At 44.9% G+C, this 21,552-nt stretch overlaps 1 protein-coding gene across 1 annotated transcript in view; it reads left to right on the top strand.

Annotated features, from left to right (window-relative positions):
• Nucleotides 1-21,552, top strand: part of ofcc1 (orofacial cleft 1 candidate 1) — a 74,346-nt gene that overhangs the window by 42,637 nt on the left and 10,157 nt on the right. The window contains exons 18-21 of the mRNA XM_062559365.1: nucleotides 2,510-2,761; nucleotides 4,886-5,138; nucleotides 5,518-5,681; nucleotides 11,317-11,476. Of these exons, the coding sequence (XP_062415349.1) occupies nucleotides 2,510-2,761; nucleotides 4,886-5,138; nucleotides 5,518-5,681; nucleotides 11,317-11,476 (829 nt within the window). The remainder of the gene's footprint in view (nucleotides 1-2,509; nucleotides 2,762-4,885; nucleotides 5,139-5,517; nucleotides 5,682-11,316; nucleotides 11,477-21,552) is intronic.

The following is a 21,552-nucleotide window of genomic DNA, read 5'->3' on the forward strand; positions in this document are numbered from 1 at the left end:
TTTGTTGTCACTGTGCACAACACCAGTCCGGGATACTATTTGTGCTCCGATGGTTGACAGATATCTGCCAGTTACGCGTGATTTACAGCCTTTGGCACTCTGTGGCGAGGTTTAAGGTAGAACGGTGAGTCGTTTTGCGGCGTCCTCTCTGACGACATTGGAAGGAACAACAAACATATCAAGACTGAGATAATGAGGGAACATCTTCTGGCCCACATTTCCACGTGTCATGTACTACAATTGAAACGCAGCATTATGTGCCAGCGCATGCCCGTTTGAAACAGTTCGTCTCATCTCTGGGCGTTTAGGGACAAGCTGCGAAACATCCATCGTTCCTGCAAGATAAAAAAAGCCCACTCCTCCACCCCCTTCCTCGCCGGTCCCTCTTCTTTCTGTATTGTACTTTTTGTAATTGGAGGTGCCTTCATGAAATCAATTCAGGGGTGATAACAGATTTCACGTCATGTTACCGGTTTCCTTTGGAAGAGGCTCCGCTACGTGAAGACGGCTAAAAATATCCCCCTTTCATGCATCGTCAATATCTTCATTATATGAAAGATGGGCGTCAGGTTGTATTTGCTGTTTTCCTTTAATGTCACTTGACAGGGAAGCATCTTGTCTGTTTCTGTGATACGCTGCTTTTTTGTCTACTCTGTAATTCCACTCTGGAGGACGTGCAGAAAGCAGTTTTATACCCACCGAGCAGGGAGGCCAGTCGTGACAAAGCTTGGAACCGAATGGAAGCGCCTTTGTCAAGATGTATAATAGAGAGGATGGGACACGCTTCTGCTTGAACATCATAATCTTTTGGTTTGCGTCACTTCTCAAAATCGTGTCCAAACACACACTTGACACCAGAATAAAGTCGCAGCGCAACTTCATTTTGTTACCGTGACCTCAAAGCCGACATGTTGCAGTTTGAAATGGCTTCTTTATCTTTATATTTAGGGTAGTGAATTCAAAGTTGTCTTTAGTGCCGGTGTCATTCATCCTTATGGAGGAAGGGATCAACACATATAGATTATTTAACAGCTAACTCTTTCACCTTTCACCACATACTGAATAAGCATTAATAAACATTAATACTGGGGTTAAGTAAAAAAAAAAAACTGTAAACGAGACCTTCAGATGATTTTATTTACATGTAATGAAAAGGCAATAGATGTCACGACTTCTTCCTACATCCCTGCTGCATACATTATCTTGAATGAACTGCAACTCGCTGACCTCACACGGGAAATCGACACTGTACATCCAGTGGGAACACATGCTGTACTTTCAAATCTCCACCGGTAACTGACTTTTGTGCCAGATGTTTATCCTCTCTGAGTTTATTTCAGCCGAGCTATGAATATTTAGCAGCCCCAAACTGTTGACTGAGCGTTTTCTGAATGAATCCTGAGTTCTCCCACGCGTACTGTGTGCTTCACCGTCGTGCATCCACCAAGGAACTCGATAACTTCAAATAGTTTAACACTTCAGAGAGTGCAGCCACCTCACAGCGAACAGGGAAGATGATCTCTTTTGTTTTAAATGCAGCTGTGTGACAGTTCTTATTTCAGCAGCAACACAAGCGATGCATCTGGATGTAAGTCTAGCCTAATTATTTGGGTGGGTGGGGCGGGGGGGTATACAATTGATTCTGTTTTTTTTTTTCTTCTTGTTTTTCGTCTTCAGGCAGTGTACCATTTTCCCTAGATACACACTACAAAGTGAATTCCTACTGTGCTCTGGGACACGATGGAGAGGCACAGGGATGTCCAAAGGCATTGGCCTAAAGTCACACTCTGAGATGCTAACCGTAGCTCTGCTGGACACGCCCACTTTAGCCTCCATCTAATCACTGACAGCCAGACAATTTGGCTCATCAGCGGCTGCTTGTGTTCAGACTAATCAATTGATTTCAATGCACTTTGTGCACTCATTTGCTATACACACAGACACTGCACAGGGTTACACGTGCTCTGTATGGAGTGTTTTATGCTAGGAGGTTACCAGCCCATTGTAACATATTTTGAATATCTCTCTCTCTCGTCTCCTCTCCGCCGTTCCATCTGTGCCCTGTATTTGAAAGGGAATAGTTGAGCAGGCCTGACAAAGGGCGGCACAAAGGAGGCAGAGGTGCTGAGGGAAGCCGAGCACCGCTGGAAGGGATTCCTATCTGTTTGTGTGTGCTTGTGTTAATGATTTGAACACTACATTACCCTACCTATTTTCTATGGCATGCAACCGGTGATCGCAAAACAAATTATTTGGATTCCTACGAGTAATGCACAGACGCATTTGTGCTGTGATGTGAAGGCAAACGTAACTAATGTTGAAACTCACTTATCTGTCAGGTCTGCAGGGTGAATTGTTGCAGGAATAGTAAAGATCAAGAAGATTTTGCAATTAAGGCATTTAAGCAATTAAGCATTTTTAGTAAATGTTGTCATATTTGTCAGAAGAAAAGAAAGACAGAACCTATTGTCATCTGCAGTGTGTCTGATTCTCCTCTGTTGGAAAGCAGTTCAGCACCGACTGGATGCGGCCCCCGCCTGTCACGCCTGTCGGAGCGAGCCCGTCTGGCCCTCAGCATGCTACCGTCCGAGCTGGGCCTGCCGTTGCCTCGGCAACAACGGTCGCACGGTAGCTGGCGTTGCTCCGCGCGGCAGCTCGGCCTCATTATGCTGCTGCTGGCTTTGATGTGGTTTGTGAGGCTCTACCTGCATTACTGCAGCCAGTGGCTCTACCTCCAGGCCATAGCAGTTCCTGTCAACAAGTGAGTTCGCCTGCTTTGATATCACCCTGCACGCACGCACACACACACACACACACACATTTGTGTGAGGGGTGGAGGGTTGCGGGGTATGTATACTCACAAAGAATAGGACTACGTGAGCACACGCATCAACGCTGACGTGAATGCTGTTACGTGGAGGCCAGATACATGCACAGATAACTGCAGCAAATTGCTCATGCACACCTACCTTTCACACACATGCAAAGTGCGTTTTTTAGGAATGGTGTGTGGGGGGGGTTAAGGAGCAGAGGATGTGCAGTGTGTGTAAATCTGTTGGCAAACATGCACACACACACACTGCATACGCCCAAATCATCTGTTTGGAATCCCCCTATTAAAATGTTCACAAGACTCTAACCGTTTGCTGGGGGAGTTTGTTGATTTCACCGCGCGGATTTAAGTCCCAAAGGGTTCCATTATTTGAAAGGAATTCATTGTTGTTTATTATTTGGCACACAGCATTGATAATGAACTGCAATAAGATACCAGAGGACTGTTAAATCACATCTCAATGGCATATGGTGCCGATTTAATTCATCACAATAAAACAAGCTAGCTGCAAACATGCATGCAACACGGTATTTCTCACAGTAACATGGGTGTGCAAACATCACGCATTAAATCATGGAATGTGGTAAGGGGAGGCTGAGGAAAAAAGAAAAAAAAACACGGTGGTATAAAAACAAAGGATGGACTGAGGGGATTGAGGAGGTGAAAAAAACACAAAAATGTGAAAACAGGGGGGGTCAACGTCAGATGACAACTTCCACATGTCCAAATCTGCTGCTCTCCCTCGGAGCACTTCTCTCTCCATGTGATGGCCAGAGCTGCTGGTGCCCAGTGAGAGGGAGGGAGAGAAAGAGAGAGGGGCCAAGTGACAGTCAGAATGGCTGGTGATGACAGGCCGTCCTCTCTTCTTTTTTTTTTTATCTCACTCTGTTTTTTTCTTCCTCTTGATCTCGCTTTTTGGGTGTCTCTTCGCCTCCTTCTTCCCCCTCCCTCGGACACCAGTGGACATCAAAATGTGCCTCGGGGCCCCAATGTTGGTGCGGAGCTCTCCTTTCCTCCTTTTTTCTTTTACTTTTATAGGCTGACATAAGTCAGAACGTCAATAATTACTCTAGTACAAGTTATCCTCTCAGAATTTAGCTTAACTAAAATAAAATAACAACTATCCTTGTACACCCTGACATGTGTCCCTGCGCTGCCTAAGCTTGAACCGTTACATAAGTACCTGTTCATGCAGTTTTGAAAAGTCAGATATCACATTTGAAGGGACACCAAATTTGATTTCATATAGAATGATGCTTCTGTTGTCAAAATGCTGTTAGAATTTATTGGAGTGGAAAGTTTTATTGTGTTATATCAAGATTCCTTATGAATAAAATATTCAACTGTCATTCTTGAAATGAGATTCATAAGTGCAATTTATCTGGAAAATATAACTCCTCTGTGTTAAAAATAGCATTGATGAGTACTGGCCATGCAAGGCTGTGTTCAAAAAGTTTTTAAGGATAAAATCTTCTGTATTCAGAGTACTGTCTCAGATAAAACAACAATGGACCTCCATTGTCAGTTTAATGGACAGTGTCTGAGAGAAGCTGGACTCTTGGAGCAAATCAGATGGAAATTAATGAGCAAAAACTGGACCTCTCCCCTCCACACCACTGGGTATGCCTCCCCCTGACTGATGGGAAGATTAAGAGACTCATGAGGCTTGCGGTAAATGGGGGGTAACTTACAACAGGGGGGCCAAGAAAAGCTCTCCCAAGTAACAGCACAGGTGTCAATAACGTTATACATGTAGATTCTGTTTTTCACCATTGTTTACATACACAGATTACCTTCATGATGAATAAATATCATGCCAGTAAGACAGCTAATTACAATGTTAATTGCCAAAAGACTGATTAACCATTATTGAATGAATCACAAACAACACAACATCGTGTATAAATCTGTAGAGCCAGTTACCCTTGAGCCGCAAACCGTAAGTATACTAGACGCATATTGACACATGCACATAGTTCACACTCGCACGCAAAACACTCACATCGCAGCACAACATCACCCATATGCGTGTCCCCCCCCTCCCCCCCTCAGATTCCAGATCCACGCGCACACGGTGGACCTCGTTTACCAGAGTTCTTTGCTCCACACCCGGGAGGAGCTGGCGATGGTGGTGGTGGGTCCCCTGACCTTGAACGCAGTAACGTTCCTGCTGGTTCTGATCAGATGGGGCTGTCAACAAATATTTGTCTCACTCCCTTCCTTCACGTCAAAGTTTATCATGGCTCAGGGAGTGTGGACAGTCCTCGACCCCCTGGCAGTCTTTGCAGTGGACGTCGTCCTCGGGGTAAGTCACTTAAATATAACTTGGACACTTGTGCACTCGAAATAGGAGTTCACTTTATCTTGGCAAAGTGACTTTAGATTACAAAAAAAGGGGGCGGGGAAGAGTGGGAGAAAGAAATGACTGAAATGATTTTGAATGTTCGCAGTTGAGAGGTGACGTATAAACCAAATGCTTTGGTAAATGTGACGGTCCTGACCAAATGACGCTTTAAATACTGTGCTCACTCCTAGCATTCCTAACCTTTGTTGCAGTGGAATGCAGGTGTTAAGCTTTTCCTTGAGCCATCATGTCATTTCCTTTGGATTAATATCTGACCCCAACAGCGTCCAGCCTTCTAAGGATGTTTGTTTGTTTTTCTTTTAATCTCCCGCCTCCTCAGCGTCTCGCCTACAGCCCGGACACACCAGTGGGGGACGCGGCCAAGCTTTACTGGCACTTCTATCGGGTCGACCAATCAGGTGCAGCGGGAGTGATCATCACTCTCTTCCTCTACACAGTCCTCTTCCTGTTCTCCATAACTATCCTCTCCATGAACATCCTCAGGTGAGACACATAGGAGGCAGATGAGCGGATCCATTTGGCAACCAGAAACTTGCATCAGTTATTTTTCACTGGCAGAAATATCCAAGAACAATACGGTGATATATATATATATATATATATATATATATATATATATATATATATATATATATAAACAGGCACCGGTTCAGAAATGACTAACCCCCCCCCCCCCCCCCCGAAGCCTTGTGCCACGTTCCACCCGATCCACCAAGTCCTCCCCTTCTCTGTCCACAGAAAAGCACAAAAAAAGAGAAAGAAAATGAAAACAAATCTTGATCTAATCCATTTTGATTTTATAGTCGCATGGAATTACTTATGCAGCTGTGCATTTACCTCACACATCTACACATGCACACACATACAGTTAGCAGACACAAAAGCAGAAATACACGCACCACACAGTTGCCTCTTTTGAGCACACCATGCTCTGCAATTGGTGGGAAAACCGCAAGCGTTTCTAATTCAAAAGTTAGATGCGTTTTAAAATAGCGTGAATCTGTAACCCCCTTCCACTATCCGATTAGAGTGAATGTTTTGCATGCTTGGTATTGTTGCTGGTTTCATACATATTGAAATGGACTGCATCTACATGAGGGTGCACAGAAATACCCTATTTTACTGCATCATGTGTTCCACTCATGTCTTGCAGATTGAGGTCACACATTTTGGTTTGTATTATGTTTTAGCGCCTCAGACTGTTTTAACCCATTATCTCTACTAAGCCTTCATTGTCCTTTATAGAGCTGTTAGAATATACCAGTGAAATATTGCCTTTTTTCTCTCTTAGAAAATTACATGAGAAGTTGTTGCATTGTTATGGGATAACGGAAATAAACATGCACAGCACACCAAAGATTCTACATTTCCAGCTTTAGGGAGGGCTGTTGAACTTTTTAAATGATAGAAGGACATCATTTTTTTCCAGGATGGAGGTGAAAAAAAGCAGAAGGGTGGGTGATAAATTACTGAACAATGTAACTCAGTGTTCATTCAAGGTGTGTTCTCCCACCCTCACATGAGACCAAATCCCATTAACGGCTCAAAATGTAAGAAAACCCTTATTGAATTAATCAGTTTGAGATTGGCGGCCGAGGAGAGGGTGCCATCTAATTTCAGTAAGCGGGACGCTTATCGGGCTCCGGCTAAATGGACAATATTAAAACAGCAGCCGGAAATAATGACTTCTGCCACTCAACCGCCACGCGGGTTTGTATTGAATGTAGGCCACGAGGCTGAAGCATGGCTGATAATTTTATGGGTTACAGTTTCCTATTGGCTGCAAGGAAGGGTGCTCTGACACAGAGCGTGACCTATTTCTAAAAAAAATCCCTTAGGCTATATGTATAGATAGAATGGACTGTTATCCTTTTTTAATTACATTTTAGGCAGCCTTTATTCACTAGCTGCAAATATACATGTCAGTGATGTGTTTTGTATCTCTATCCTCTTTGAAACTTCATAAACACCAAGTGAGTGATGTTACTATTGCTATTATAGTTGGTCTGGTTACATCCAAATGAACAAAAATGCTTGATTTGCATTCCTTTACATAACTTCTGTGGTTCTGTATTGCACATGTTTTTAAATGTAGATAGCATGGACATATCCCTCCTCATCTCGAATGCACTAATGGGCTATTTTATACTGTAAAATCTTTGTCAATTGGCATTTCTTTGGGAGGTTTTGACACTCCTTTACTTTTTACAATATTATGGTAATTTTATATAGCATTTTCAGCTATTGGATTTGGTCACAGACAGAAAATCCTGGATGAATCTAGATGTCCACTTGTTTAACCCTTTGGACTCTAGCCTCTTTTTTGGCCTCTTCTCCGAAAAATTGGCACACCCATGATAAAAAGTGTAATAACTCTGGAACTACTATTTGTACAATTTATGTTTGTGTGGGCAAAGGGCAACCCCTGTAAGTGCCATGATATGTAACAATCAGTTTATATGATACTGTGGAAAAATATATCAATATTATGGTACTGGTTCTGGCCATGTTCTGGCTTGTTTGGGCCCCATCTGGGGTCCTTTTTTAATCCGCCATGGTCATGTCATGGTGAATATCCCGTTAGAATATATTCCATGAGTTAACACATGTCCATGTGTTGAAGAGCGCCTTACCATCTGGGTTGAACCTCGGATATAAGGATCACATTCTTACATTCAGAGCACTTCCAACACCCAGGAGGAGCCTATTTTGAAGCACCAACATGCAAAGATGGTAAAATCCTTCAAGAGAGAGACCGCATAAATGAATGAGAAGCAAGATATAAGTGTAGGATGAAAAGGAATACATGCTATTCCTGTGTCTGAGGTCAAGATTCTACAAACAGCCCTCTCCCAAGAGCGATGGGGAATGATGCTGAGTTCAAACTTCCGTACCAGCTTCTTGTATAAATCCCCAGCTCCTTGATGTTCGTTTTATTTGAGAGTTGATTACCCTCTGACAGACTTGAATCTCTACGGAAGGCCACGAGGTCTGCCGGTTTTGATGGTCAGCCAAGGCATTTGTTTACAGATATGGTGATTGTTTTTTAGGTCGTGGCTGCATGCGCCCTTCTGTGCAAAGGAAAACTAACACTTTGGTGCGCTCATCTGGAGGTATGAATCAATATGCCTTCTGCTGTGCCGAACGTTTTCTTGTGACTCAAGCCGGTCTCTCCAGACGCATCTGCAACCGGCACGTCCAATGCATCTGCCATCTTTGAAGCTCGGTATTAACACTGAAGAATATCCCAGGATCTGACTCCCACACAGTAACTGTCAGGGTCGGTGCTGAAGCAGGCGGAAGCAGGACTCAAATGCAGAGGTTCTCGATCAAAAAGTGCTCTTTATTCCTGACAAAACCAATAACGTGCTCCAACAGCGGGGAACATATAGACAATGACACGACACTGGACAACAGGCACACAGGGCTTAAATACACAAGGGAGGTGCAGGTGATTGGACACAGGTGGAATCAATCAGGCAATCACAGGACAAGGCAGGAAGTGAAGTTACCCAGGAACACAAGAGACATGAAAACTACAAAATAACACAGGAAGAGAGACCAAACCGTGACAGAACCCCCCCCTCAAGGACCGAATTCCAGACGGTCCTCAAGGGGAACAGAACCAGAGAAACACAGACAAGGGGAGGGAGGGTGGGAACCCAACGATCTTGGACCGCGCAGGGAACTCAGGGTGATGGCGGCCACTCGTCGGGTCCTTCGGGGGGTCTACCGCTACGGCGACCGGGCTTCAGGGTCTCGGGTGGGCGACCGCTACGGCGGCCGGGCTTCAGGGTCTCGGGGGGGCGACCGCTACGGCGGCCGGGCTTCCGGGTCTCGAGGGGCCGACCGCTACGGCGGCCGGGCTTCAGGGTCTCGGGGGGCCGACCGCTGCGGCGGCCGTGCCTCGTGGCGGGGGGCGCCGAGCTGTGCGGCTGCGGCGTCGTCGCGGAGGGGGGCGCCGAGCTGTGCGGCTGCGGCGTCGTCGCGGAGGGGGGCGCCGAGCTGTGCGGCTGCGGCGTCGTCGCGGCGGGGGGCGCCGAGCAGTGCGGCTCCGGCGTCGTCGCGGCGGGGGGCGCCGAGCAGTGCGGCTGCGGCGTCGTCGCGGCGGGGGGCGCCGAGCAGTGCGGCTGCGGCGTCGTCGTGGCGGGGGGCGCCGAGCAGTGCGGCTGCGGCGTCGTCGTGGCGGGGGGCGCCGAGCAGTGCGGCTGCGGCGACGTCGTGGCGGGGGGCGCCGAGCAGTGCGGCTCCGGCGTCGTCGTGGCGGGGGGCGCCGAGCTGTGCGGCTGCGGCGTCGTCGTGGCGGGGGGCGCCGAGCAGTGCGGCTGCGGCGTCGTCGAGGCTTGGGCCTCCGGCCCAACCCCTGACCCCACCCCCCCTTCAAGGACCGACTTCCAGGCGGTCACAAGAGGGTGGGAGGGAGGGGTCATCGTCGGGGGCCGTGGGGGCGGAGACTGGACTCTGGGGGCCGGAACGGGCGGAGACTGGACTCTGGGGGCCGGAACGGGCGGAGACTGGACTCTGGGGGCCGGAACGGGCGGAGACTGGACTCTGGGGGCCGGAACGGGCGGAGACTGGACTCTGGGGGCCGGAACGGGCGCTGACGGGCGTCTCGGCGCCGGAACGGGCGCTGACGGGCGTCTTTGGACCGGGTCAGGAGCCGGGGCTGGAGGGGTTTGTTTCCTCCTCCTCCTCGGGCTCTTCCTCGGGTTGAGGAGGTCCCTTAGTTCCAGGCACGCCTTCTGATAGCTCCTGGGACCAAAAATGAAGTCCGTCTTGCGCTGGAAAAACGGGCTCCTCACATCCAGGTATTCCGGGCCCAAGTCGTATCAGGAGTCTGCTGAGTCCTTCTTTGGTCGTGTCATTCTGTCAGGGTCGGTGCTGAAGCAGGCGGAAGCAGGACTCAAATGCAGAGGTTCTCGATCAAAAAGTGCTCTTTATTCCTGACAAAACCAATAACGTGCTCCAACAGCGGGGAACATATAGACAATGACACGACACTGGACAACAGGCACACAGGGCTTAAATACACAAGGGAGGTGCAGGTGATTGGACACAGGTGGAATCAATCAGGCAATCACAGGACAAGGCAGGAAGTGAAGTTACCCAGGAACACAAGAGACATGAAAACTACAAAATAACACAGGAAGAGAGACCAAACCGTGACAGTAACAGATGCACAACCGAGCAGACCCACAGCCAAACACAGACATCGCTGGAGCTTGTTTTAACAAAGTGCTTCCCACTCAGAGGCCAATTTGTTTGATTCATTTTGCTCTTTTATTGTGTTTGTATTGATATATTAGACATTTGTAAAGCGTCACACTGCAAATGTGCTTTGTGAAATCAATAGAAGATTCATATTTTTTACAAGCGAGTCGGAATCATCCTCAACCAGTTACACAAAAGCCAGCCATTGTGATCAGACAAGAGAGGGGCGGCTGTGGGTGAGTGGGGGGCCACGGTCGTCCTCCAATCAGAGGGTTGGCAGTTTGATCCCAGGCCCGGCTGACCTGCAATGTGTCCTTACGCCTGACACTTAACCTCCTCATTGCTCCAGCAGCTGTGACTACAGTGTGTGACCTTGTATGGTGCCACCTTGTATGGTAGGTGTAGTAGGTCCTGTCATCAGTGTATGAATGGGTGTGAATGGGTGAATGATGTTATGTAGTGTTAAAACGCTTTGAGTGGTCGAAAGAGTAGAAAAGCGCTTACAGACCATTTGTATTTGGCACGGAGGTAGATGCCGAGCTAGTTATCCACCAGTATCATGTGCATGTGTTTTTTTGCTTTACCATATGATCATATGTGTTTTGTGGAGGAGGGTCACATGACTCTGCACTGATTGGAGTGGGCCAGAGTTGCTTTTGAATTAAATGAAATGTGTCAGTTAGTAAGCAAGGATTGCTAATTAGCATTAGTATTACTTTGCGTTAGCTCCCTCGTCGGGAGTCAGGCGATCTCTCGTAACGTCCACGCCGCCCCCCCCAGGTCCTAGTGTCCCTTATTTTTCTGTACTATAGGTGCCGATCGACCGGTTGATTGCGATCAACCTATTGAGCCCCCCTGGTGTAGAGCACATTCCTACCGCTTCCTCACTTCACACCTTTCCTTCCAGATTCCACAACGATGGTCGCATGCTGGACGTGTTTCAGCGGCTCACCGCCGCGGAGGGGAAGTTCTTCCTGCCTCAAGACCTGGAGCTGTCCAATCAGGAGCTGAGCTACATCGTCAAGAAGGCAGAGCAGTGGCGAGGCTTTAACGGGGAGCGGCGCAAGGTAAGCACCTCACCACGGCCTCTCCTGCCTCTCTTGAAAAACGTTTGCCTCTCCTCAAACCCTTTGCGGTTAATTGGGCTAATGGATGTTTTTCCGACGAGTGAATCAGCCAAAAGGTCAATGTCAGATTAGACTGTGTATGGCCAAGGTATTACAGTAAAATTCTGCCATGTTGCGGCCCGAATGGAAAGACTGATGAGTGCGATACAAGAAGGAACATTTAACGGCACTGTTGATCAACACCACAGTTTGGTCACTTAAATAAAGATGTTACGTCCAAGAGGATGTATAGGACGGACTCAATTTATATCATTACATTTTCTTTAGTTACATTTCAGAAAGCTGCCGATTCATCTCAGAGGTCTTTAGCTTCATTCTAATTAGTACAAGATAATTACCAAAACAGAAAACTCGGCTAGCGGGCTGCCTGATTAGTCGGTGGAAACCAATTTCCGAAGATATTTCATTAAAGAAAGACTGCTCAATCAACGCACACATGCTCGGGTGCGTGGGCATGTAGGCCACGCCGGGCACTCGCTCTCTTAAGGGGGACAACTTGGTGTCATGGGGAATGCAGGTCTGTAGTTTGTATAAATCATGCATGGAATGATGGGGACGACACAGGGAAGGGCAGCGTATTAGCACCGGGCCGACACCCAATCTGGAGTCTTGTGCCTAGTGATTGAAAATGTGACTTGTTGAGATAAGGGAAATCAAACTGCAGCCCCCTTTAATTTATTTTCCGCAGGATTTGTTGGTGGCTCACATCGCTCGGTGTTCTCCGCGTTCAGTAACACGTGTTGCTCTTTGCTCGCACACGTTTGTGCGGCTGTAAAGATGTAAAATGGAACCAGAAGCTACATTTGATTCTCGGGTTCTGGTGAAAGACGGACTCACTGTTATGAGCCTTTGAATCCGAATAGACGCTGTCATGACTTATCCAAAACATATTTTTTGAAAGTTCTGAAATATAATATGTTAATATTTCTATGATTGAGAAATCTAATCACCAGAATATAGACTTCACTTGTGAAACTTTGCACCAACAAAGCAGTCTGAACCATCAAGGTCTACCCCCCACATTCCAATTGGAAATAGACACAATAGAATATTATAGAAATCATCAGTAATTGACCTTAAGTAGACAGAAGATGATTAATAGTGTCAGTGCTAGAAAAAGCAACATACTTTAGATTTTCTTACAATTTAATTTGATTGTTCACTCACCAGATATGATTTGTGTTATCTGTAACTTACTACTTCAGTTTTTTTTTCCAACACCTGTCTTGTAAGCCGGAACGAAGTGCCACCCTGGCCGCCAGAGGTGACAACACTAATGCTAATTGGATGGTGATGGACCTCTTTATGGCAGAAAATTGAACCTCCCAATGTTTGGAGACTTTGAAGGAAATTACACCCCCAAAGTTTGTGATTAAGAAAATGCTTCATTTAGCCGCTGATGGCCTCTTGCTGTGGTGGCACTGCTAAATCATCCCCGCATTACTGCAAATCTCCCTCCAAAGCAACAATTACAGCATATTTCATATTGTCCCTAATTTGCCGTTATTAAACTGATAAAAAGCTTACAAGTTAACACATTCTCCAGCATGATGAAAATGTAGGGTTATTGCATTTTATGATTTTTACAATACTCAAGATGGCTATTTTTCATAAAAATAAGATGGCCCATGCCATTATTTCATAATTATTGTAACACTTTCTCCTGTGAAAAGGGTCACTTTCCTAACTCAGCAAAGACATATCCCTATTAGACTAATTTGCCTACATGCAAATTTTTTGTCATTTTTCCCTCATTAACTATTTATCATAGACAGGAAAAAAATATATTCATGAAAGCGAGCAAAGGAGCTGCCTGACAGAGCTGAAGCTAATATTTTGCAACTCTAATGATTTTTTGCATCCTTAATTAGATAGAATAAGGTTGATATGATTAGGTCAGGATGTAGTGTTTTTCATTAAAAATACATTTCAGAAACTGTATTCCAAATGTGCCCTTGCAATTAAATAATGAAACCGACGCATTCCTTATTACGGACCCAATTAATATCAGAGGCAAGGGCGTAATTTTAATAACAGTCGGCCACGAGGCCTTCATTAGCTGAGTGAGAGTAAGGAGGGATGAGGAGAAGAAAAACAAGGTACTCACAGGAACAGCAGCAGGCTCATATTGAGCCAATTTTGGAAAGTTATTGAACAGTACGCTCTTGAAAGTTAAAAGAATGACATTTTCAACAAATCAGATATGGGGCACTGGAAATGCTTGTTGTTTGTTTAAGACTAATTTGATACCGGTTGTATGTCAGGTGCCAGAGTGAGCAACTGGAAAATGATTTAGAGAATCACAAGTAAAAAGTATTATAACATGCTTCTTTTCATTTTAGAATTTGTTGCTTGACTGTGCATCAGTCTGGAAACCTTTAATAAAAAAACATGGTAGAAACCTTCTTCTTTTCTACCTGAACTGTCACCACTGGTCACATCCCATGTAGACTCGACTACACAGGATGTGACCACACTAGATGGACAAAAAAGGTGAGTCATTGTTGATACTCAAAAGACATGCTAAAAAATGTGGAGGGTGCAAAGCACTAGAGGCATCCCAATGTCCCGTGTCATTTTGTGACATAAACTGTAAACACCAAACAGAGTTAGGTTGAAGCACATCAAACAAAATGAGAGAATGTTTTAATCAAAAAGTGTAAACTATTTTTTTGGATGTGCTGTGCTGTAACTCAGAAGTCAGCGAAGTCTCTCTTCAGCTGTATCTCCCTGCAGCACCGAAACAATAAAAAAGAAAAGAATCCACGTTCAATAACCAACTTGCAAATGGCCTATTATTATCAAACTTGTAATTTTCACAAGGCAGTAATAAAACATAATCCAATTTTACTTTCTCACCAATTAACTTTATATTATAGATTCATCCATGCCATATGATTATTAGAGTTGCTTGGAGGTTTAAATACGACTCTCGGGTTAGGATGTCAGCAGTGGAGCGTACCAGCTAAGCAACAAGGGTGAAGGAGTCAGGGATCCATCTTGTTCTTTAATTTGATCGCAGGATCGAAGGATAAAGAACGACGTTCCATCAAACCTCATAAGCCTCAAGTGGTGTGTATAAGAGGCTCACACACACATTTTGACATTTTTCATAATCTATTTTTTTTATATTTGTATACTTGGATTCCATATTCCAGAAAAAAAATGATGGTGGGGGGTTGGATAAGCTTACTCCCAAATCAACATTTGGGATTTTGCATAAAACGGACTGTGACCTTCCTCCTCTTGCCCCTTTCCCTGTTATTTACTGTCTCTAAAACACACGCTAACACGCACTGCGAGCTCAGTCTGCACCTAAATATATTTAGGTGAAAAAACATCAAGAACAATTTTTTTAAACAACTAACTTTAATACAAAAATCTTCAAACATTACTTTTTGAGTGTTGTCATGAAATATAACGACACACATTCAAAGCCTCATTCCAATGCCCCATCAAAGCTTTGAATGGAAGTTTTTTTTTGTTTTTGATTGGGTGGCCACTTTGTAGCTGTTCAATAATAATACATCTCTGGATTCACTTTTACTTTTGTGTGTTGGTAGCATTTCTTTTCTGCTGCTTTGGTTTAGCATCGAGGCTAACAAAACCATAGCAGTGAGCCAATGAGAAGTTGTCCTATTTAGTTAGGAAACTGCAGTAAAACCAGAAGGGAAGTTTTTTACAAAATGAATCGAACAAACAAAGACACAGAAGCCCCCCTGCTTTCCCACGGCGTTTGATACTATCACGCTCTGAGCTAGTGAGCGTGCTAGCATGCTCCACATAATAGTAGTGGTTCAGTAATGAGCCCCATTAATTATGTAAAGGCACTGATGCAGATGGACCTAATTAATTGTCTCCCGTCACCCCGTTGATTACTGTACCTGGAAGGGAGGTGTTAATTTCTGTAATACTTAAGAAGGTGCGCAAACTGTTTTGTCAGAGCCACAGCTATGACAGTGACAGAGTGCTGCAAAGCTCTTCTCCTGGTATATCACTAACAGGAAAGCTTTTCCCGGTGGTGGTGGGTTGGTGACATTGTGATAATTGAAGGAGAGGGGGAGAGATTAAAAGAAGTGGGGAAGGAGAGAGCAGAAAGGGGAGTATGTGTGTGTGGGGGGGGTTGCGCGGTGGCCCTGGAGATGTTTTCGCAACCTGATTGCATCAACATTTGCGTACCTTTCGTGCCGTTTGTCTCCGTATGTCTAGGTAATGGGTTACCAGCGGGCACGTTTGGGAACACCCAAGGTGCTTTGCAACAGCAGCGTGGTTGATGGGGAGTAAACCTGTTGAGAGTCAAACAGCACAGATTGGAGTGGTAATGATATCCCGAGTCTGGGAGGCTGGCTGTTAATCATGTCAGATGTGTTCTCCATTTGAATGTACATGCAGCAGTGTCATGATGCTACCATCTAACCAAAGAGATACCAAGGTCATCATTTCTCCTGCCAATTACCATGTGACAGAGAATAAACTTTCTTAATTTAATCTCAATGCAAAATATCAATTCTTAATTGCTTTCACTTTCAAAACATGATGTTTTGCTATTTAGTATATTCTTGCAAACTCTAGAACTTATTTTCCATAATTTCATTGATATCATAGTCAACATGGTCTCTTAATTTTACTTTAACTTTATATTCAAGAAAATAAGGATAGTTAGTGCTTCACCTGCATTATTCATCAGTCTTGCTGTGCCAATCGTACAGTAGGGTGCGAATGAGGTCACCCGAGATTCAAATCTAAGCTCAAGCGAAGGAAGAAGAGGCTTTTGGAGAGGAAGGCGGACAGAGGGAGCAATAAGCCGTGAAAGGATACACAGGAACCGCTGTCACACAACAATAGAATCCTCAGCTCCTCAACGGGAACCCATAACAGCAACACAGGAACACCAGCAGAGGAGAGGATGAGCTGAGTGCTTCAGGAAGGGGTCGTGTAGAGTCAGGGGGCAACTACTGGTCCACTGTGTGTGTGTGTGTGTGTGTGTGTGTGTGTGTGTGTGTGTGTGTGCGCGCGTGTGTGTGCGTGTGCGTGCGTGTGCGTGCGTGTGTGTATATATGGGATATGGGATCAGAGTCCTACCAACCCCCCAATAACCTCTACCAAAGTGCAAAGTGGTCAGTGGGAGCGTGCATGTGTGTGTGTGCATTCGTGTGCTTAACGGCCTGTGTGTGAATTCAAGCCCATGCACGGCGTGCGTGCGTGCGTGCGTGCGTGCGTGTCTACCATCATACGCGTTTGGATGTGTGAGCACATGCATGGAAACCTTTCTGCGAGCCGGCATGTCACATTAGAGTGGCTTCTTCAATTACAGCGGAAAGCTTTTTTTTTTTCTTTCTTTCTTTCTTTTTTTTTTTTTTAGTGGACAGCACTGAGGGCCCCGAGGCAATAGCAAAGCAGGCAGGCAAGGACAGGAGCAAGCACAGCATCCACAGTTAGAGCATTAGGGAGCTCAATATGAGATATGACTGCAAAGGCTACATGCCTGTGTTCATGAAAAGGTCACAGACTTTTCTCGGGCGGTAATGTGTGAAGGCGGGACACGGCGGTTAAAAAAGACAGATCGAGATCAAACACGTATACCATCTCGCCTCCTTTCCGGTTCACACATATGAGATTTCATGATAACAAATGACTTAAATAACAACTTTTAACACAACCATTCTATTTTGGGCTCTTTGTGCACATTTAACATGAAGCCACCTCTGGCTTTAATGAGCTGCACAACGCCGCGCTTTTCTCCATTAGTGTTTGAACACGTTCGTTTTCTATAGCGTTAAAATGTCTTTCACTTCATCAAACGTGAGTGTTTATTTAGTGTGAGTAATTTTACTACATGCCATGACAGAGTGTACTTTGCCAGGTGTTTTTATCTGATGACAGATTTTGTCACCACGAAAGTGCCTCAATCGTGCAACATGCAAGTCATTAAACCTTTACAGTTAGGATTAAAATGAATGCTTATTATGGAGATCGGTGTGTTCCAAGCAAGGTCAACAGAAGTAGGGAGGTAGGAAGAAGGGAAGGAGCCATGGTTCCACACACTTTCCAAAGCTGTATTCATTTGGCATTATGACGTGTGTGATTCAATCAAAAGATGGTCTTTAGTCATTTTGTTCCAATCTTATTCCAATACATGAATTTGGATACCTGCCTATACAAATGTAATTAGGATATCTTTATGTTAAATTTGACTTGCAATCTTTTATTAGATTTCATTGTTTTCCACAAGTTATTGAAACTATAGGTTAAATAGGCTTTACAATGCAAACTGGTGTAGGTCCAATTGCTATGGAAAAGCTTCCAACCTTTCAACAATTTTAATTAAAAGTACATTTCTTTACATGAGTTTCAAATGTAACAAAAATTTCAGTAAGATTAAGATATTGATAAACTCCGTTCTATAGTAATTGGAATATTTGGAATTTAACTGCAAGAACTGTGTAGAGAAGTAAATATCTAACCATGAAAAGACCTACCACATGAGTTGGGACTGCTTCTTAAAGGTGCTATGTTACCAAACAGTTTGTGTTGTGAGCAGACTTTTAGATACACACAAAATCATTTTGATTAAGAAAATGCAAGCCCAGAGATGTGTTGCTGTTAGCCTAAATGTTGAATGGTGTTTTGCTAGTAGGTCTTCTCACTTTGCACTCACACACTAGTTAATTGAACCGAAAGAAAAAAATATTCATGTGGATCTGTGCGAGGATTTCTAACCTCAGTCCTCTATGTGATATATGTGGGTTTTCTGTCACTGTGTCACATTCTACTGCATTCTAGTTCAGTTCAGAAGAAGACGAATAAGGTTATGCACTCACTTGCCTCACAATCACACCACTATAATGTCTCCTCCCATCTCTAAACAGGCCAACAGTTCCAGGATCACAAGGAGAGAGAAAGTGTTCCAGTATGAACTCGTCGGTGTGAACGGTTTAATTACAGGGAGTGTCAGCCCCATTGCTTAATGTGTCCCTCACAATTAATCCAGGGAGAGGATGTCATTATCTACCAAAGCCTGGGCCTGGGCAGGCTTTTCTGTCAGGAGGAGAAGAGGGAGGGAACGAGGGAGTGAAAAAGAAAAAGGCTGGTTAGCAGCCTGTATGGTCAAACGCTGTGTCACCCAAATGGGTTGAGATTGTCGGAGGCTGTATTTCAAAATATTGTGTTTTGGGGGATGTTTGGGACTCACGCCACGTGTGAGGAAGACATTTTCCCCTCAATGTCTTCATAATATGAACTTTGCCCGTCAGCTGTCAAAACATTTCCAGCTGGAGGAGATTAAATTGGCGGCAGGTTTTCACCACTTTGAGATGCTTCTCTGTCCTTCCTTCCTTCTTCTCATCGTCCACATTCCCTCCTTGCTCCTCCTCTATATAGTCATGCCCTGGCCCCGTGCCATCCCATGATGTGATACATAAGGCAAAGGATTGGACTGTTGTACTGTTGGTAGGGTGAAATTATTTAAAACATGAGAAGGGCTTTCGTGTCCTAACCACCTGTGTTTTGGGTATACAGCGTGGCTTAAAAAGTTAAATAAGTTAATACTTAAATAGTAAGTTAGCTGGAGAAATCCTACCTTGCGTAAACACAACATCGGCTTTGTATGTGATCCTCGCTCATACACACATGCAAAGATGCAGACACCACAGAGGTTTTGCGGCTTGAACTTGACGGATCTGATTCTTTTTGACTGTCCGTCGCCAGCCACTTCGTTCCCTCTTTCTCCCTTCCTCTCCTTTGACCTTGTTTAACCTTGGCCGCTTCCTGCGGCCCGGAGGGGATGAGAAAGGTCTGGTGATTGTGACAGGTGTCGCATCTTAACAGACCCACATGACATCCTCGGGAGAAATAGACTTTTTTTTCATGAGGGTTTTGCTCATAACCTTAAAGAGACAGCGAGAGAGAGTGTGTGTGTGTGTGTGTGTGTGGGGGGGGGGGATTCTCCAGCTCTCATTTTGGTTATTGGCTTGGATACTTATCACCTCCAGCCTCCAAGGCCTGATTAGGTTGAAGCTAATCCAAAGTCAAATTTTGGATATCAAAGGCAATGCTCAACTTTGACATCTGTCTGCAGCATCTTAATACGCAGCCTGGGCTCATGAAATGTTGAGAATTGAGCTCAACGTCTGAAAGTACGTGTTCCAGTTAAAAAAAAAAACAGGTCTTTGGGGATTTTCCCACAAACACTGTATTAGTTTGGGTTGTGTTATCCAAAAATACCAAAAATGGATCTTTGTTTGTCTGGTTTGTTTTGGTATTTGCAAATATCATTTTCAATGTTTGTGTTAATATGCTTTGCATCTGCATTTACTTCATTTATATGAATCCTATTATTATCTATTTATTTTATTATATTTTACATATTACTTGCATGTGGTTTATGTGTGTCAGTGTAGCAGGTTTGAAGTTACATATTTGCGGGTGGAGTCATTCATTTAATCGTTTTTAATAATCCTTGTATATTATCCGTGAGCACACATATTTTCCTTTGTTAAATAAAGTTGCAGGTAAACTTCAAGGTATCTTTAAACAAACCTGGAAAAGTGGTCCCCTTAGGGCAAAGGGTGAGTCAGACATGCTGTGGAAGGAGAATGGGTGACTTTCCGAGCTGTTTACCGTAGGCTGGGACTAGGCTTTATTTTCCAAAAAGAGATTAGTAACAGTGAATTATGCATGTCTTATTTTCTGGATTATCTCAGGCACTCAGAGATATTATCTCCCGAGATAATCTCTTTTAAAGTTGTTCAGTTCTGACAGTAAATATGCGCATTGTCGCTGGTTTATCTTTTCTCAAAGTCCAATTTCGGTCTCTGCTGCTTTTGGACGGTGTGTGTTGTTGCACACCACCCTGATTACTCAAGTTGAAATATTTCCTTTCTTGCATAGTAATGAGAGGAGCCACTGTAGAAACCACTGCCACTGTAGCATGCTCGCCATTTTGTCGCTCTGTGCACGTGTACATCTGTGTGTGTGTGTGTGTGTGTCCCTGCATGCAATTTGAATGGGTGGCCTGTCCTGTCCAGTGGTGCGGTTAACCAGACGTAGACCTTTGCTTCAGCCAAATCAGGCCCAACGCAGACAGTGTGCATCCATGCCATTTTCAAGCTGCTCCAATTATATCTGCCGACCGCCCACATATTGGCCAAATTTACAATAATAGCGTATCTATTTCCATTCTAATGGCTGACATTGCTTGGCTTATCCATGCATGTATGTCGTGGTCTTTCATGCTTTGCTGTTTGGTCTGTTCCCAGCCATGTGCAATGTGCTGGAGCCTGTCTTGACCTTGTATGTGTTGTATGAAGCCAGTGCGTGTGCATCAGCGTGTGTGTGTGTGTACGTGTACATGTGCGCACATTAATAGCTCCGTGAATGAGCATGTGCATTTGCCCAGGCCGACCCCTGACGTATAAAGCCTGTGTGTCTGTACTACAGCATACACGCCTATTATTTTTATCAAATTGCTGTGTGGACCCAGTGCATCTCAATGAGCTTGTGTCGGCACTTGTGTTTTATGCGTGCGTGCCCACGTGCAGTCGGTGTCTGTGGCGTGAACCCAGTGCTCAGCTAGCAGGCCTTGAGCCCTGCCCGGCACTGCCAGACAAGGTGGTGGTTCTTGTGGGGGTGGAGAGGAGGGAATGTACCTCTATAGCTTTGAGAGCCTCAGTGCACACTCCTCACCCCCGTTTCCCCTCCCTCCCTCCCTTCCTTCCTCCCCCACTCCCTGCTGCCTAGCCCCTAGTGCCCGCAGGCACTGGTGATGCACGCATGCGTTGCCTCACACTGTGTGAGGCTTTTGTCTGTGAGTGAGCCTGGATGTATGTGTGTGTGTGTGTGTGTGTGTGTGTTTGTGTGTGTTAACATGTAGATGAGCGTGTGTGTGTGTGTGTGTGTGGGGGGAAGAGGATCTGTGGACAAAAGAAGCAACCCTGTCTACCTTTTCTCTTACTTATAATAATCATTGATGCTCCACTCTTCTCTGTTCCTCCGTTCAATCCAGCAGATAATAGGCC

Source organism: Pungitius pungitius, chromosome 19 (genome assembly GCF_949316345.1).
Source record: "Pungitius pungitius chromosome 19, fPunPun2.1, whole genome shotgun sequence".
Lineage (NCBI taxonomy): Eukaryota > Metazoa > Chordata > Actinopteri > Perciformes > Gasterosteidae > Pungitius > Pungitius pungitius.